This window comes from Ictalurus furcatus, chromosome 19 (genome assembly GCF_023375685.1).
Source record: "Ictalurus furcatus strain D&B chromosome 19, Billie_1.0, whole genome shotgun sequence".
In the NCBI taxonomy this organism is placed as follows: Eukaryota; Metazoa; Chordata; class Actinopteri; order Siluriformes; family Ictaluridae; genus Ictalurus; species Ictalurus furcatus.
The window spans coordinates 14,387,643-14,407,642 of NC_071273.1; the positions used below are offsets into that span (position 1 = coordinate 14,387,643).

Here is a 20,000-nt window from a genome sequence, read left to right on the forward strand (position 1 = left end):
GCTGGCACATCTGAGTCCAGCATGACTGCGGTGTTTTTTCCCCCTATACACACACTCACAGTTATGAAAGGCAGAGCAAACCTAATTATCTATGAATCATATTGTGGAGATAATGCGATTAACACTGAACACAATGAATGTGTTCCTGATAAACCTTGGACAAACCCTTCACTGTAACCCCATTAACTGTAAACATGCCAAGTATGAGTATTTTGTTGGTTTAAGCCAGATTTACACCGTATAATGTTGAGAACAAAAACAACACACCGTAAAAGTATTCTTTAGTCGCAAGTTATACGCGTAATATGATATGATCGCTGACTGATTTAGTGCCACTTAGACTGAAGATGTCCAACAAGCTCTGGAGGCGTCAGGGTCTTTCAATTAAAATCTCATTGTGATCACTACTGTGGCACTCATCTCAAAGCCACCGGCAGGAGGCTACAAATACGGTAGTGGCATTGGGGAAAGTCAATAAAACAGGCTACTGGACAGAAATACATTTTATATATATATATATAAATAATACACACACACACACACACACACTTCTTAGAGCACTCAAGCCCAATTTGAAGAATCTTTCTAGTTTCCATGACCCCCTTCTTCTACATGAGCCCAGATCAAGCTAATTGATGATGTAAGACTTATACTAATTTCCTTTAATCATAGGTCTATAGTTAGAGGATCTTTTTTTTCCCCCAGAAAAACACGGCATGCTGTTTGTTCTATACACTGGGAACAAAAAATGCACATTATGTAAACTACTATTCCATCTTATGTGAAACAGAGACATTTAATGTTGATCCACAAGCTACTGGTTTCATGATTAACACAACAATTAAATGATGGTGAAAGGATCTACTGATAGACAAGTATTGTTCTAAGCAGGTATTTTATTCACAGCTACCAGATATTCAGCAGATTTTACACAACTGCTCCACCCAAGATCAACCCAAGTTCACCCAAGTTCATGCACACAGCTAATTCAGTCTTAATGACTGAATTCATGGCAAAGTGTTTAGGCCTTTGAAACATGACATTCTTTCAGGAATTAGCATGGAAGAGGATGAAACTTCTTACAGTAGTGAAAAGGCTAATGTTCCAACAGAAGCCAAAGAATCTAGTGGGGCATGAGATACGAGTCAGGGCATGAAACAGGAAGCCTCGTGTGCTCATTTATCCACACTGAGAAGGATTTTTAGAAAGATGAGAACTATATATTACATGTTTCCCTCACAGCCACATTAACTGTTAATCATAAACAGTCCTTTTAACACAAAAAAAATACCAAGTTTGGGTTTAGATTTTGCTGGAAGAACAACGTCCATATGCTAATCACTGAGGACAGAAGAATTAAGATGTGATTTTAAATATACTGGTTTTTTTTACACAAATAATTTCATCACAACATATGACTGAAAACCAAAACTGCAAATAGGGGGATTCAAATTTAAACTAGGTACAAGTTAATATTTTTGAATATTCAATAATTTCAGATAACCTTCAACATTCCAAAAATAAATGTGACTATTATTTAATAGTAATCTCGAGCATGCAGGATTGATCTGATGCAGGAAAGTGTGTCAGTGTTGAGGAGGCGTTTGGCTGCCTGCAGGTTATGAGTATTTCGCTCTTTGCTCACTGCGTGGTTGCTGTGCATCAAGCAAGTCTAAACGCTATTCAACAGATGCTGCTGTTTTATGAAAATATACCTCAAAACAGTCAAAAAGGCATAAGAATCACTCTCAGCAGTGCATCATGACTTTTTTTTTTTTTTTTTACTGTGTTGCACTGTTAACACATCACCACACGGTATTTTACCTCTGTGTCACGGTAAATGTATAAATCATTCGGTGTTGCACAACACTCCTGTGCAACTGATACATCTTACCCAGACACACGCTGTGGTCTGTCTCAGCAGCTGAGCTTTCAAAGGTAAACAGCAAACGAAGTCAAATTTGGGTTTGATTAACCTTTAATTATAGCTGCAAAGTAGAAGATTCAAAGCTGCCCCTTCTCTCTTCAGCTTCTCTCTCTGATCACGGCTGTTATCCTGTAAAAACATGCGAGACAAGGAACATGACCCAAAGTCTTTATGGTTAATGCGCTGGTCTGTAAAGAAATCATAAGTCAGCCCCTCCACGATTTACCGGCAAAACTTTGCAATATTTGCAGGAGCTTGCAATTTTTTAAAATTACCTCAGATTTGGGCCGAGACACATCATGTGATGTCACCACAACACACCATGTGACATCACAACACGCATTCAGTCAATGCCCATTCGATTCACGTGCATCGAATATGAGTACAGCTAAAAGGTCTCATTTACCAACAAATATCACTGCCAAAGATCGTGCAAAACAATTTCACCAATTCGAGTAGTTTTCTGGGAAAAAAAAAAAAAAAAACACAAAAGAAATTTTCAACAATTCTGCAGAATCCTGTATGGATTGATAAGATAGCAATAGGGCACAAAATGGCCTCCAAAAGAGACCAAAAAAAAAATAGCTCACTTTACCCTTGCCTGCAGTTTGGCTATTATGTCCATTATAATGCTGGGGACTGAGAGCTGAAGTTATAGTTAAATTACAGGTTTGCGTGGGCATGCTACTGAAAATAGCGTTTTCCTTCATACAGAGATATAATTATGTTTAACACACTGTGGTGTGAAAGTCATGTTTAGGCTAGTCATTTTAGGACAGCTTTTTTTTTTAATACAGCAGCAGTCCAAGTCAAGCGTGGGTATAAAAACATGTAGGTATAAAAAGCTTTAGGCTATAGAGTGAACCCTGTCTAACATGCAACTTAACATCCTACTGAGGAGTATAAAACGCTGAAAGTGCCCTAGACATGTACAGTAGTTTCTGTATAGAAATGACCAGAGCCTTGCAGAGAGGAAACCGTCTAGACGGGAGAGTGGCTCTATTGTAAAAGTTCTTTGTGACGCAGCATTTTTAAAATGAGGCCTCATCGTGAGCGGCTACATTCCTACTTATACAGTTCAACACAATATAATTGGAATCAATATATTCCTGGACAAAAATTAATCGATTTTGAACGAACAAATCAATGTCACATGTAACTAAATTGTTGCTGCCACATGTGAGAAGCAAGCAGACACATTAATGAATAAGGAGAAGAAGAAAAAAAGTGACTGTTCCATGAAGGGACTACACTGAACACAAGTAACTATGCTTTAAGTCAAATGACCAAGCATATGAAAGGGAGTTTATTTTATGGCAAGATACACGATCGTTTTTGGTCTTCTGGCATTCTAACAGGTAGTCAGTCAACTTGTCGACTAGCTAACCTGCAAGCCACAAAATGTCAACATGTTCTATTGGTAGCTTAATGACCAATGTAATGATAGGACAAAAAAAAATAAACAAGAAAGAACTTGACGTCAAGGGAAAGCTTAGTCCCTCTTATTAAAAATTTATACGCTTCAAATGATCATAAAAAGTACTTCAAACACGAAGGAAACTACTGAAGAAAAAACTATTTGACCTTGATGTGATCTTGACCCTATTTGGATCAGTCCATCGGTTACAATGAGAAGGATCATTCCAAATAAATCCTTCAAATAGTCAACTGCTCGCTCGAGATATCTTGCCAAGCAGAATTTCAAATGGATGGACAGAACAAAAGTAATACACTAAGCGAGATGGCTTGCTGAATGATGACATATCAAACTGAACTACAATTTAGGAGTTGATTAAGTTAATGCTTATTAAAGCAACACTTCACTACTTGATGACTGGTGCATAAAGCGAAGCTAAATAAACAATACCCATCACACAGTATCTGCAGAAAAAAAAAACAGGTCCAACTGTCCTTCCTATCAAATGCTGTCTATAAAAACCACCCAGCTAGACATCAAAGACATACTGGCTTTATTTCATTGTGTCCTTTTTTTCCCTCCTGTTTTGAAGTGTACTCGTGATAAAGAGCAAGTACGTCACAGAGACGCCACTCAATCAGCTTATCAAGTCCAACCGTGGAGACGAAAGCTCTTGTGCACTGATCTGCTGTACAAGAGGAAATCTGGAAATTATTCAGATGAACAAAGTACACACACTTATCCGCCTAGGAACAAATGGCTGGTAACAATTAAGCCATAAAGACAATAGCCACCCATTTTCCTGTGCGCAAGCCGTCATAATCCAGCAATATATGGAGAACAACAGGGTCATGAAGTTGTTACAGGGGTCAATGTGATAACCCGGTAAAGTTCGACTGCATCAGTGGGATTCGCTGTCAAGTACAGCAAGTCGAGATGTGTGACAGCAACCAGCCATGAATGTGTAAATATGGAAAGATATGGGGTCAAAAGCAGGGAAAGTATACAGAGCCGGACACTTTCTGCACTTTACATAGTTATTGTTTCATTTCAAATCCAATGGCTCAGACTGCTGAACGTTCGTGCTTGGTGAAAATTACTTACTAGGTATCAAGCCAATATTACTGGTACTGGTACCAGTCTGGTTCCGCTCAAGGTTTCTTCCTCATATCATTTTAGGGGAGTTCTTCCTTGCCACCGTCGCCTTAAGTATTCAAGGCTTGCTCATTAGGGATAAACTCACACACTTAAAATCTGCATCCTGTGTTTATACATTTCTGTAAAGCTGCTTTGAGACAATGTCCATTGTTAAAAGCACTATACAAATAAAATTGAATTGAAATACAAGCAAAGTGATACATCAACTAGAGAACAATACTAATAGTGTTACCATACAAGATTTTTAATTGAGTGCTAGAGTAGCAAAGTGCACAAAATAGAGGTGTAAGAGCAAGTGTGGGTGCAGATTTTTTTAAAATGATAATTTAAGGGGGGACCCAGGGGACAAATTAGGGATTGGTTAAGTGTTCACGGAAAAGGTTGGTCTTTAGCCGTTTTTTAAAGATAGTGATGGATTCTGCTGTCTGGATTGAGGTTGGAGATTCATTCCACCACTGAGACAGTGTCAGTTTGAAGGTTCTGGAAAGAGATCTCATGCCTCGCTAAGGAGGCACTACCAGATTGCTGGTCGTTAACTGATCTCAGGTTGTGCGACACTATTTTTCATTAGCACAGAGTAAAGAAAGAGATTTAAAAAACTCCAAATGAAGACACAAACAGTAGATATACAGAAATATAGAAAATTCATCAGTAATCAACTCATCAATAATCTATCATTAGATTAATATATTTAGGTCTAAGCATTTAAAGCAAAAAAAAAATTTGAACTGCTATTACAGCTGCATGTGCACCTATATACAAGGAAGGAAATGACTAGCAAGGAACATATTGCTTATGATTGCTTAGTATTTAACAGACAAACACAGAGTACACTTCCAGAAGAGGTACAAGACAATGTGTCAGATACATTAGCCACAGATTTGACATTAGTTTTATTTGATTATGTGTTACATAATCTATAATCCTGTTCATAAATCAAACTGTAATGTCACACACACACACACACACACACACACACACACACACACACACCTTACAACCAAACCTCTATAAATCACCTCCAAAGCTAATTTTACTACAGAACTGCTGGAAAGTTTGGTGCAATGAGTTTAGAGACCCACTCTCTCATTCTGCATTCCTTATATTTCAGTATTACATTCCAGTGTATCCTGAGGGTAACATCTCCATCAGAGCTGCAGTGTTTTTTTTTTTTTTTTTTTTTTTTTTTTTTTAAATAAACACAGGGCTCTTAAGACTTCACCCAAGTGCAAGGAGCTCTGTTTCATGATCAGGTTTCCTCTAGTTATTACGTTTTACACCGAAAAAGTGCTGCATAAACTGAATATGTCTAAACGTACAAAATCATCTACCATAGACAATGGAGTATCATTGCCAGGAGTGAAGAGAAGAGATGGGAGAGGTATGAAATATTTAGTCCCCTCCGAAATTATTGGAACAGCAATGCAATTTTATTTATTTATTTTAGCTATACACTGAAGACATTTGGGTTTGAGATCAAATGATGAATATGAGACGATAAATCAGAATTTCAGCTTTCATTTAAATAGTAAATGGCGCACTTATAGAGCGCTTTTATCCAAAGCGCTTTACACTGTGTCTCATTCACCCATTCACACACACACACACACACACACACACACACACACACACACACACACACACACACACTCACACACCAATGGTAGTAGAGCTGCCATGCAAGGCACTAACTTGTCATCGGGAGCAACTTGGGGTTCAGCGTCTTGCCCAAGGACACTTCGGCATGTGGAGTCATGCGGGTCGGCAATCGAACCGCCAACCCTACGATTAATGGACAACTCGCTCTACCACCTGAGCCACAGCTGCCCCATTTACTGATATTTAGATCTAAATGTGTTAAACAACATAGAACATGGAATCTTTGGTGGCAGACCACCCAATTTTTTAGGTGAGAAAAAATATTTTTTTCTCCCATAGACAGCTCTCTGGTCTTCATGTTGGTTTATTCTTTTTAACAACAAATGCAGTCTTCACAAGTGAAACCCAGGGCTCAAACCAAGTGTAGACATTCAGAGCTATTAAATGTTTAAACAACTGATCTAACAGGACACACCTGGACAACAAGAAACACCTGTCAGTCACGTGTTCCAATATTTCTTATCACTTGAGAAAATGGGTGGATTTAAACAAAAGGTGCCATTTTCTATTTTTTTAAAAAAAAAAAAAAACATATCTAGAATACCATCTCATGTTCATCTTTTGATCTCAAGTCCAAATGTCTTCTACGTACAGCAAAAACAAAAGAATTGGCCTTGCTACTTTAATACTTTCAGAGGGGAAAGAACAGAACCAAACAGAACAGACAAAATTAAATTAACCTAGCCATTTGCAGTAGCTCCATATAAACCAATGTGTAGTCTTTGAACATGAATAAAGCACCCCATGGCCCTGTCCACCTCACGCTGAAGTGAGAACTGCACCATTCAGGACATGACCTTTGTATTCACGGCCTTTGTCATAACTGCGGAGAGAAAGGAATTAACAAAATATATTTTGATTTCAAGCATAGTATCGATTCTCTTGCAAATGCACAGCGATGGCATATCTTAAGTGATTGTGCAGGCATTCATAACGATCTGGATCATCTTGCTCTTGCCCTTGTGTGTAGGCTGATACTGAAGAGAGCAAGGCAGGAAGCCAGGAAATGGTTGATTAGTGCGCATGGGACTGGAAGCTTTGCATGCTAACCCACCAGATATTGGACTATTTTATTATTAGGCACTCAAAAACTTGTAACTTGTAATAAAACCTGTAGGTTAAACCCATGAGCCATTAACATGGGACTTGGCAGGTCTTGCTGGTGGCTAGCAAATGTAGCACATGTACAGTATGTATGATTATAACAATATGTTCTCATATACAAACACTAAGTGCTTCCTCTGATTAATGATAGAGACTGACCAATCCCTAGAGCTTTCTTTTCTTCCAAAACTGGTTGTGGCTGTTGAGCTTAGAAAGGAATACTCTTGTCAAAAGCTCTGAGTCATTGGTGGTCACTGAAGGATGGCTGTTGATGACCTGCATGAACTGCAGCGAGCCACAGGAACGTGACACGTTTCACAACTCCACAACAGTGCGCTCTCTTATACATCACACAAGTCTCATCCCCTTAACTTGAAACATGTGTAACTAGGATGTATCCTCAGTGTTGAAGGCACAAGCTACACTGTCCCACATTGATTTAAGACTTGTTTTGACCACCAGGCTATAAATGGTAAACATGAATACAACCTACTTTCTAAGAAAATCTTCTTACAAGCAGGAACTAGGTTATTTGATCATTTTAGGAGTACACATATGCTGTAAAGCTTTCTGTAATAATTCCTATCATCTTCGGCTACCTACAATCCACTTACAGGACTTTCCCTTTCACTGTTGGCATCACACCAGACCCCCGATAGCCAACAGCGGAAACTCTGGTTTAATGGCACGAGATTCCGAACAGCCGGGGGGGGGGTAACCCAGCTACATCTCCATGGGTGTGTCTGCAACATAAATACTGCTGCTTATTTAAACTTTATACAGTGGTAGGAAGACACTGAGTCACGTCTAAATCAAATGTTTGCCTTTTTGACTGACATACCTTCATTTAGTCAGTTTTGAAGATAGCATACTGTATATATCTCCTTCACTATCATACATATTCTCTAATCCATTTGCATCGTCTCTGTCACCAACCAGTGTGGAAAAAATGGCAGAAAACCACAGGAACAAGCTACGGTTTATGGTCAAACATGATATGTTGGTATTGTTTTCTAGTGAGAAATAAGTATTGTAGTCACAAATGAGACACTCTATTACACCCACTGGTAATTTATTCCATCTCACCTGACTTTTGGGGTTATCATTTGTTTATGTACATCAACATCTTGGAAATGTTGTGATGTATGATACTTTCAAAGCATGTCCCAAATAGGATGGTGTGACCGACTTATAAGACAGTAAAGGCAGCAGGACTTTCTTGTGGAAGGACTTTCTTCAGTGACACAATAAATGAGTGTTAAGACTAATGAAAATTTGCAGAATAATCCAATTCATTTGAACAGGAAAAGAGCCAGAAAGCGCGTAATTTCCACCTAGGGAAATCAGCAAATTCTGAAAGCATGAATACAGAGAAAACAGCAGATCAGCCTCATAAGTCTCATTTCAGCCTCATAAGTCTCAAAAAACACTTTAATGTGCTCATAATTTAAACTGCAGCATTACATTTTTCCCCCCAGTGTCAAAAATGACTTGTTCAATGATCCTTCTAAAGGATTCATTCTAAACTCCTCCTTTCAGAGAGCATACTCTGCTCTGATTGGTCAGATGTCCCAGTCTGTTGTGAATGGTTTAGAACAAATCCTTTAACGAGTCGTTTGAGACACTGGGGGGGAAATTGTAATGCTGCAGTTTAAATTATGAGCACATTAAAGTGTTTTTTGTCCTTGGATGCATGTAAATCTATTGTATAAGACCTCTAAAACAAAATTAGACATGTTTCAAAACCATAATAGGTGCGCTTTAAGGAGAAACAGAGCTTGCCCGTGTGATTAAAGGTCGCTGTGCACTATCACTAAACATTTCAGTTTGACTGGTTTCATTTAAACCAGGCAAACAGGGGTGTTTTGACTGACATGCCATCTAACGAATGCTGCATTTAATAGTCCAGACGTACATAAGATACACAGGCAAGTGTGTGAACAACGTTGCTCACGTTGCTGCTGCTGCCGCTTCTGCATGCACACGTCATGCATAAAGAATAAACCAGACTTCTCTGCTTCATCCTTACTTTCCTAGAAAATGCCATGCCATGTTTTACTCCTTGTGTATCATTTGAAGCTGGAGGTCACAACAGAAAGAGATGTACTCTTTCCAACATATCTCCTGAATTTTTAAAAAGCTGCGTCAAGAAATGCAGTTCGCTCTCCCCTCTAAAATGGTGCAAAGACTACGCATTTGATTTTTAGTCATTTAAGCTACACGTTACTGACAATGTTCAAATGTTACAGTAGTATTAAATTATAAATCTGGAATTAAAAAACCTAGTGTGGTCAAGGCTTGCACTGTGTGGAGAACTGTTTCAACACAACACCTGAAAGCCTGTCTGGAGATAAGATTTATGGTCTGTTCTTTCCCTAAACATTTACCAAAACAATGGAATTCCATTATTAAATACAAGCCACAACTACAGGTCCAGCTCAAAAATCTGAATATCGTGGAAAAGTTCATTTTAATTTAATTCAAAAGGTAGATCTTTCATATACTCTAGACTCATTACACAAAATGAAATATTTCAAGCCCTTTTTTGTTTTAATCTTAATTATCATCTAAATGACATGTCTTCTTGATGCTTGAACTGGCCGTTTCTTTCACACAATCAGAATAATGTCCTGCTGTGGAAAGTTTACGACGACAATATCGAGTGATATTTGCAGAGGCAAAATATAATAAATGACTTCCATCACACGTTTCTGTAGAGGAGTGGGCCATTTAATCTGCTATGTGGGGGCATGGCCAGACATGGATTAGAGGAATCTATCTATTTAATACATTAGTCCCCCTGTCCTTGTCCTGGGGATCAACAGCTCCATGACATAACACACATTTAGCAAGCTGGGTATTGAAGAGCTCAGAACATGCAGGCTACAAAGAACCAAAGCTATCTGTTTCCCTGAAACAGCAGGTGATGGGTCTGGTTACGAAAAGCAGCCATTTATTGTACACTGATGATGAAAGAGTGGATGCTAGGAGAATATATGGGACTTTGCCAAAACCACTACAGTAAAGAAGACTTATTTTCTTGGCTATGGAAAAGAGACTCATTTTATTGCAAAGAGATAAGATCAAAGTTCTCCTGGACCTTGATTTAGTTGGCTTGTATGCTAGATAACCTTCAATCAATTACTAGTTATAAATCTTCATGAATTGTTAGAAGGTTGTTAACAGAACCCTTCAACCAATGATATGAACCTACTATCGAACCTTTGTGATTTCTCCCAGGCAAGGCGCACAGGTAATGGCTTTTCTAAAGAAAATGAACTCTTCCCAGGTGAACAATGGCCTCAGCACAGCCTATATATTACTTTTCCATTCCCAAGATACATTCACATTAGTCCATAAGTGGTAGCCCACAAAATTAGCATTTACCCTGTTAAAGCTCCCAGAAATGGTCTGAGCATGGTGTTGAGTAAATGAGACTAAGCTAACAGTAAATTACTCCTGTCATCAGCGATCAGAACTCATTAACAAATGGGGCCTCTGTGTAAAAGCAAAGGAGGACAGACATACTTCCTGATCTAACCTAGACTACTTAAAGAGTGAAGGAGAGAGAGAGGTGGGAAGTATGGCAGGGTCAGCACTTAAGTTTGCCCTCAGTGTGATTTCTCATATGTGACTCAGCTGCACTTGCACAAACTGACAAGGCAAATCGGCATGCTTTTTTTTTTTTTTTTTAATGAGTTAAACAAATGTTCAGCGCTGCAATACTTGTTGCTGTGCAAAACAATTTCCTTTACAGAGACCAGAGAGATGAAAAGGAAACCCTGGAGGGGGAAAAAAATCCCTTTTGTATTTTGATGGAAAGCTAAGGTTTGAGTCTCTGTCACACAATAGGCCTTATTTATCAAATGGGATACAAATTCATTTGGTTATTTATTAAATCATTCACAGGAGCATTTACACAAGAAGTGTAATTCATGAGAATCCTGTTAGTTTGGGAAAATGTTTGTATCCGATGAGAGATTTGGAGTTAGTATGTGTGTGTGTGTGTGTGTGTGTGTGTGTGTGTGACTCACTAATGTGAACCAGGACTGATCAGCTTAAATTTCTGTAACTGGTGCGTTACTGCAATTTTATAAATGTATTATGCTGTCAAGCGTAAAAGGCTTATTTATTTCAATTGCACACACAAAGCTAATAAACTTTTGGTCATCTTATATTAATAATCTAAAAGAAAGTAATCTGAACCAAATCCACAAATTAAGACAAATAAGGCCAGTTCAAGAAGGACAAAAGAAATGGTTCCCGCTAACAGGAGGAAAAGTTAGTGTGTTTACAGCTACCTTCACATTACCAGGTGACACAAACCCGATTTTCTGTCTTAACATGACACAGATGTGATTTTTTTTCAGGACTTTGTGGACACAAAAATCCCAACTTTCAAATCAGACTTGAGCCACTTTTAGATGTTGGTCCACCAACACCAATGACGACATGTAGCTCATCCACAAAGCTCACATCACTGTCAGCGTCATCACCCAATTTCAGCAAGTAGAAAAAAATAAAATAAATAATTTCTTGCTTTTCAGGTCAAGTTCTTTTTATTGTCATTCCACTATATAACCTGTATACATCCATCCATCCATTTCCGTACCACTTATCCTACACAGGGTCACGGGGAGCCTGGAGCCTACCCCAGGGAACGAGGCTAGGGACCCCATGGACAGGGTGCCAACTCACCACAGGGCACAATCGCACACACATTCACACACTACAGACAATTTGGACTACAGCGCATGTCTTTGGACTGGGGGTGGAAACCAGATTACCCTGAGGAAACCCTTGAAGCACGGAGAGAACATGCAAACTCCGCACACAGGGCGGAGGCAGGATTCGAACCCCCAAGCCCTGAAGGTGCGAGGCAAATGTGCTAATCATTAAGCCACCAATAAGTGGTATACACTGGAAAGAAATGAACCTTAAAACTAACTGTTCCTCAGTGGTGGAATGAACTTTCAACCTCAATTCGGACAGCAGAAACTGTCACCATCTTCAAGGAACAGCTAAAGGCCCACCTCTTCCATGAACACCTAACCAACCCCTAAAATAAATAAATAAACAAATAAATAAACTTACTCTGACACTTAAACCTCTACTCTGCACACTTTGCTTCTTCTGGAACGCAATTAATGGATCTTGTATGGTAGCACTACTTGTATTGTTCTCTGCTTGTATTTTCTCATTTGTAAGTCACTTTGGATAAAAGCATCTGCTAAATGAATAAATGTAAATGTTTTCCCAGGACCATGGCGCAACACATAATAAAATGGGACAGAACACAGGGCTACATTAAGTGCAAATACACAGCACTGTGAGATGAGTTCAAACAATACAATAAACACACAGGACAATGATCATAAACTAAACATGAGAAGAGAAACAGTGTTCAGTGACGAAAAAAAAACTATGCAAAAACAATCGTCTAAACTACTGATTGTGATCGCAGCAAGAGTCATAATAGTAAAAGTGTCCAATAGCGGCAATTATACAGTTATTATAATTATAACACAATTATACATTTTCCCTGATATTCAGTTGACGGATGGGGAAATTGGTGATTTACTTGATAGTTGTGGAATCGTTTCAAGCAAAACTGAAACTCTACAATTTTTATCGTGCTTTTTTGGGGGGAGGACTATTTGTAATTTGTGTTTTCCTTAAGTCCTGTTTAAATTATGTCAGAAGTTGCTGGGAGGATTCACAGAGTAAGAATTTCACTGTACTGTGTAACAGACTGTTTCCTTTATATAGGACAAACTCTTGAATCTTGAATCTTAAAAGGAACCAACCAAAAGAGAGTAGTGCTCCGGTTTCAAAACAATCACCCAAGATGGTAAATGGTCTGCACTTAACCTTAACTGCACTTAACTGCCTTTAAACCTTAGAGGTTTGACAAAGCACTGTACACTGTTTCTCATTCAACCATTCACACACACCAATGCGCTAGCCTGCCATCGGGAGCAACTTGGGGTTCAGTGGACACTGGCATGTGGGCCGGGTATCGAACCCCCAACTCTGCCACTGGTGGACAACCCGCACTACCACCTGAGCCACAGCCGCCCCTTTGTGTCTGTTTCGAGGGCACAGGTGTGTTCTCATTAAAGACAGGTATGGGTCAGGTGCACTTATGAATGTAAACCGTTAAGAAAGAGTACCAATTTGAGCAAAAAAAAAAAAACATAATTGTGCAAGGAAGCTAGCAAGGCTGTGACTGCTGACCTGCGTTCGAATTTATTAACATAAATTGTAGGGATGTGCCGATCGATTGGCCGGCAATCACATTCTACGACTTGATCGGTAGTTTCTAAATTTGGCTGATCTCACAAACTGATCGCAATTTGATGACATAAAACACGTGATTACGTTAAAATTAAGCGCTGCAGTGTGAAATGTCATCACCAATGTGGAATTATAATGAGGTTTCGAAAAACAATGCAAAATTCGTCCTTTGCCATGTATTTTTAAGGGCCTATCAAAACGTTTGTTGTAAAATTAACATCTGTTGTGCTTATTTATTTGATTCTCAATTAAAACAACAATCTACAACATTACTGTAAACAATATAACCAAGGCAACATCTGTGGTATTATTTTATCTGAAGGCGAACAGTGAGAGTCAGCAGAAAGCTTACATATCATTTATAGAAAGCTTGAACAATCAGGATGACAAGAAATCAGTAATTGGTATCGGCTGCAAAAATCCTGATCGGAGCATCCCTAATAATTTGGTCTTGGAGTAAATAATTAAGAGGGGGAAAAAAAACAAAACAATTAGCTCAGTTCGTGTGTGTGGAGAATATGAACATTCCTGCAGGCGCACACACACAACCATCTGGATGACCTTGCTCTGACTGTGTGTAGGCCTATGCTGAAGAGAAACCCCTGTAGGAAGCCATGAAATGGTTGATCAGTGTGCACAGGGCTGGATGTTTTGCATGTGCACTTATATCTGTGTGTGTTCCAGTAGGCCTACTGGAAAATAAACAAATAAACGCAAACGTATGTGGTCAATGATGTGATGTGGCTTATTGTGATGGCCATGTAGGAGCAAAAATAAAAGAGAGTTATGTATAAGGCACACACGTGTATATTGTGTGTGTGAGATAGATATTATAACGTCACATAAAACCACCTGCATGTCCGAAATCACACCAGGGCGATGACGTCACATGTGACGTCTACCGCTGATGAGCAGCGGCTAAAATGTCGCTAACGTAACAGAACAGAGGCGCTTTATGTGCAGCTCGTGCCTGGCGTGAATACGCCTCTGACTCTGTGTTTCAGCTCCTTTCATCTGAGCCAAAGTTAAACGTGCAGCTTATAAATGATAAACACAAGCAGAGTTCAAGTGTTCAAGCTAGTTATATACACACACAGCACTTCTCTGAGGAGACAGACATCCAGCGCAATCACATCGCACTGCGGACTAGCATGCTAGCGAGCTAAGCTAAGCTAAAGCTGCAATGAAACGGACTGCCATTCGGCTGCGGTATCACCGTTACACTTCCATAAACAGTCCAAACTCAGTATCAGAACCTCGACATTGTGGTTGTTACGCAATATAAAACCTTACATCCTGTTGCTTTTGCTTGTTTTTATGTTCCATGAGAAGAAAACTTTATTAGCTATCTCCAGGCAACGGCGCTTGGTTTGCTTGCTAACTTTCCTTCTCTGACACTGAGCACAACAGATTTAACCAGCTGTTTAGTGTGGAGTAAACCGCCTGAGTTACTTGAATGTTTATACGAGAAAAATATTCGAGTGGCGTTATTCTGAAACGGGAAAATAAATAAACAGAGAGAGAGAGAGACCTGTCGATAAAAAATGTGCTGTGCCGTTAGCAGAGCGCGAGCCTCCGTCACACAATGACAAGCTAACTGGCTAAAAAAAAAAGCCCAGAACTTGAACAGCTCTATTTTAGTAGCGCAGGATATATTTCTTCCCCCGCACAGAAATAACTCGGCTCGGATTACCTTTTTCATGCGAGGAGCCTCGGCGACCGTGCCGTCGCTGTTAATGAACGCCTCGCCGCCGTTTTGTTGCGGGTCCGGTCGCTTCATCGCGGACGCTTGAGGCATCTTGACCGGGTTCGGGCTCACAGGACTCGGGTCGCCCCTGACACCGGGCTCGGACATGGGAGACATCACTGAAACATTAGCCTCGTTGTTGAACGAGCCTTTTTCATCTGTCTTCGGTGTAACAGGTGAAACGACGGGCAATTCTTTCTTGGGGACGTCTTTTAGCTCGACCTCAGCCATTTTCGCTGCTACAACCTGCACTGACATCGCGGCAATCCACAGTGCTGTTTTACCGAACCTAGAGATCGACACACAACCGGAAGAGAGGGTGACGAACGAATTACCGCAAAGGATTGTGGTAGTTGGAGTTGTTGTAGTAAGTAACCAATAGCAACGGAGGCTACTGGGGTTTACGAGTGTATTTTTTAATACGACTTTTACTGATTACAAGTGCATCTAAAAAAATAATAATATCGTGGAAAAGTTCATTTCTTTCCGTAATTTAATAAAAAAAGTTGAACTTTCATATATTCTAGATTCATTACACATAAAGTGAAATATTTCAATCCTTTTTTATCTTAATGATTACAGCTTACATAATAAAAAATCCAGTATCTTAAAATTATTAGAATAAATAATTTATAATAAAGAAATGTCGACCTGAGAAGAGTTTTAATCAGCTAATTAACTCCAAACACCTGCAAAGGTTTCCTGAGCCTTTAATCTCTCAGTCTGGGTCAGTGCACACAACCACAATCATGGGGAAGATGAAAGTAAATGTTGCATTTCATTTGGAAATCAAGGTCCCAGAGTCTGGAGGAAGAATGGAGAGGCAGAGAATCCAAGCTACTTGAAGTCCAGTGTGAAGTTTCCACAGTCTATGATGATTTGGGGTGCCATGTCATCTGCTGGTGTTGGTCCACTGTGTTTTCTCAAGTCGAGAATCAATGCAGCGTCTACCAGGAGATTTTAGAGCACTTCATGCTTCCATCTGCTGACAAGCTTTATGGAGATGCTGATTTCCTTTTCCAGCAGGACTTGGCACCTGCCCACAGTGCCCAAAATACTAGTAACTGGTTTGTTGAGCATGGTATTACTGTGCTTGATTGGCCAGCCGACTTGCCTGAGCTGAACCCCATAGAGAATCTATGAGAGACACCAGACCCAACAATACAGACCAGCTGAAGGCCGCTATCAAAGAAACCTGGGCTTCCAAAACACCTCAGCAGTGCCAAAGGCTGATTGCCTCCGTGCCACGCCGTCTTGATGCAGTAATTCATGCAAGAGGAGACCCGATCAAGTATCAAGTGCATAAATTAATATTCTTTTCAGAAGGTCGACATTTCTGTTTTATAAATTCTTTATTCTCATATTTTTAGATACTGGATTTTTGATTTCCATGAGTGGAAAGCCATAATCACCAGGATTAAAAAAAAAAAGGCTTGAAATATTTCACTTTATGTGTAATGAATCTAGAATATATGAAAGTTCCATTTTTTGGATTAAATTATGGAAAACAATGAACTTTTCCACGATATAATTTTTTTTTTTTGATGCACCTGTATATTTAGCGTTTTACATGCAGTTACTGTTGACAAAAAAGGTTGCTTAAATTGCATTCTTACCTTCTGAACATCAAAACACAAACTAAAGCATACAGCTGGCTTTAAAGTGATTACAACTATGTTCAATTCCCAAGACAGCTAAGAAAATATTCATCTTCATTAAGTGCTTTAACCTGGTCAGGGTCACAATGGATCCAGAGCCAATCCCTGGGACACTGTGTGGGAGGAAGGAATACACACTGGGTAGGAGTATAGTTTAGTACAGCACGTGCATGCACACACTTTAGAGCAGTCAAATGAATGTACCAGTGTGGTGTTTTTTGGGAGGAAACCAGAGAACTCAAATGAACATGCACATGTACAGAAACTCGACACAGACAGTAACCAGAGTTCAGGAATCGAAACAAGGACTCTGGAATTGTGAGGTGGCAATGCTACCTGCTGCAACTGCCTAGAAAATTAAATGTATATTTAAAAAAAAAAGAAAGAAAGAAAGAAAAGAACAAGAAAGGTTACAGTATTCTCATTCTTAATATTCAGTTTGAATACAATAACATTCCATCAGGTGGCTAAACGGTATCCAATATGAAGAAAACTCCATGAAAGCGAAGAGAGAACACAATAATTGCAAAATCAACACAGAAGTCTAAAAATGATCATTTCGTTTATTGCATATCAAAACAACAACAACCAAAACACGCTCCAAAGAACCGAATCAAAGAAGTCTTTTTGGCAGGTGATATGTAAGATGGTTGGCAGCCTTGTGAGCGTTTACTCCGACATCAAGTAGTAAAAAAAAAAGATGCAAAAGAGACAACAAATAATGAAAATATTTAATAACATGGCCTGTGTAGTATGTTAGTACGTCAAGTCATGGAAAAGAGTAATTTACCTTTATGAATTATTTAAAAAAAAAAAAAAAAAAAAAAAAACACCTGATCTAGAGTCTGATTTTGATAATTAAACCTTTCCTGTTGGGGAAATTACAGTTTCTGGTAATCTCTGTTGAATGATCAAATCTTAATTGGCTCACACTGGGGAGTAAATCTTCTTTTCTGGTGTGAGTGTGATGACTAACTGTAGAAAGAGCGAGGCACATGTCCAGGATGCGGCATAACCATAACCTCATGTGGGAGTTTGTTACTGAAACGTTTTCTCACAGCAGACCTTGACTGCTAATCAATCATAACTCTTGTGTGCAGAAAAACCTTCAGTAACAAACTCCTAACCAGAGAGAAAGTGAGCATCTTACACAACATTTCATCTGGTCCTGTTATCTAACTAGTTCGTACATTTTTAAGAATGAGCATGACCGCGTGTACAGAATGGGGTGAGGTAATACATCAGAAATAATACCTGTTTATGCCTACAAACAATTCACTAACACACAGATATAAAAATACATGAATTTCACACATTCAATCCTGAAAAATTCTACAGCTTTGTATCAAACAAACCTATATCACATGTAGATTATTTACAACGTCAAATACAACTAGTTTCTCTGTTGACACACTTGTGTGTCAAAGCTGAAAACACTTAAAGATCCGTGTCTGATGCTGGGCTGCAACTGCTTTAGTAACCAAAAGAACTATGCAGCTGTTTCCCCAAAGCACAGGAAAACCAGCTAATATTAAATTAGAACCACATACAGCCATGCACAATATACTACTCATTGTGTGAGTGTTCCAGAGTGTTGTATTTACTCAGTTATAACAGCATTAGTCCCCAAATATCCAAAGAATGTTGACACCCGAGAGCCCCAGGTTGACTCTTCTGTAGGGAGAACAAAACACACGCACACAAAAAAACACAATGTGAGAAATCAGTTCTTGTGACTTGTAATAATTATAACCCGGGGGGTTAAGACAATATTTAATGATTCCCCAAATTCCCACCTGATATGCCCGTTTTAATTGGAAATTTATTGCATGTAAACACATTCAGAAACCCCACTGAAAGGAGATACATGCTCATGCTCAGTCCACAAGGAATTGGGGGTGCTAACAGATGCTTAGCTGTCGGCTAGGTATTTAGGAATGGCAACTGAGACAAACTCACAACAACCATATATACAGGAATATTCCCATGCCTGTACGCACATTAAACATCGTATTCTGAATATGGCAGCAACCGGAATATAGACCTTAAATGGAATTTGATGTGCATGAAAATGTAGTCACGGAGTGTTTTTAAAGTGAGTCTTAAAACAAAGACTTAGTTTTATTCTTTATCTTTTGCTTAATTTTAAATATACTGTTGTTATTGTATTTGTTGCCATTGTCTCTGGATATTATACTTCTTATTGTAGAGCACAGCAAGTTAAGTTTTGTTGTGTTAAACGTTCTCTATAAATAAAGTTTGACTTGATAATCTGAACTGAAATTTTGTACCCCAAACTGAAGAAGAAAAAAAAAAAAAAAACCATGCTAGATTTATAAACGTTTTAGCAACTCTGATTTCCTTTGTACTCATGTGCATGTCCATAATCACCTACAAGTCATTAACTGCATTCATGGCATAGACAATTTACATTTAGTGACACCTACAAAACTCTCAGAGCGCTGAAAACGACAAAATGCTGACTAAATGGTGAAAGTGTGGCGTGAACTAAAGTGTCCAATACTGCAGCGTGCCATTTATTACAGACACACACACACTACCTCCTTTTACAGTATAGGCAAGCATTTCTTTTGTCTGAAAGGTTAGTCTTGTCTTAATTTATGGATTTGTTTTGAATCGCTTTTATTCAAGTCATTAATATGAAACAAATATTTGTTCAATTTGTGTGCAGTCAAAATAAATAAGCCAATTAAACATGAAAATGTAATAAAAAAAAGTTACAGTAACTCATACCAATTATACAATTTGAAGCTGATCAATTGAGGCTCATATTAGTGAGTCTCCTTATATGAAAATTTACACACACTCAGGAGCTCTAATAGGATACAAACATTTTTATTTTCTCCCCAAACTGGATTTTCATGTATACCATGTTTTTTGTGTAAATGCTCCTGCAAACAGGTCAACAAATACATTTGCTTCCACCCAGATTAGTAAACAAGGACCACACAGGACTCGAGTAGTAGTAACTTGCTGATAGTGAAACTCACCCCAGCATCCCAGACTCCTTGG

The 20,000-nt window shown here is 38.9% G+C and overlaps 2 protein-coding genes across 5 annotated transcripts in view; both read right to left on the bottom strand.

Moving 5' to 3' along the window:
- Positions 1-15,646, bottom strand: part of ahcyl2b (adenosylhomocysteinase like 2b) — a 42,024-nt gene extending 26,378 nt beyond the window's left edge. Inside the window, exon 1 of one of the 3 annotated variants that reach the window (XR_008388487.1) lies at positions 15,256-15,644. Coding sequence is in view for 2 of the 3 variants with exons in the window: in XM_053649782.1 (XP_053505757.1) it covers positions 15,256-15,567 (312 nt within the window). In the remaining variant the exon portion in view is untranslated. Of the gene's footprint in view, positions 1-15,255 lie in introns of all 3 variants that reach the window. The other 2 variants (XM_053649782.1, XM_053649781.1) reach the window with 2 other exon arrangements.
- Positions 15,647-17,510: 1,864 nt separating this feature from the next.
- The window catches only part of tmem209 (transmembrane protein 209), a 13,528-nt gene continuing 11,038 nt past the window's right edge, over positions 17,511-20,000 (bottom strand). For both annotated transcript variants that reach the window (XM_053650695.1, XM_053650694.1), the window contains exons 14-15: positions 19,979-20,000; positions 17,511-18,641 (exon numbers count right to left, since the gene is read on the bottom strand). The exon at positions 19,979-20,000 is cut by the window's right edge and continues 52 nt beyond it. In XM_053650695.1, coding sequence (XP_053506670.1) covers positions 18,587-18,641; positions 19,979-20,000 — 77 coding nt within the window. In that variant the 3' untranslated portion in view covers positions 17,511-18,586. The remainder of the gene's footprint in view (positions 18,642-19,978) is intronic.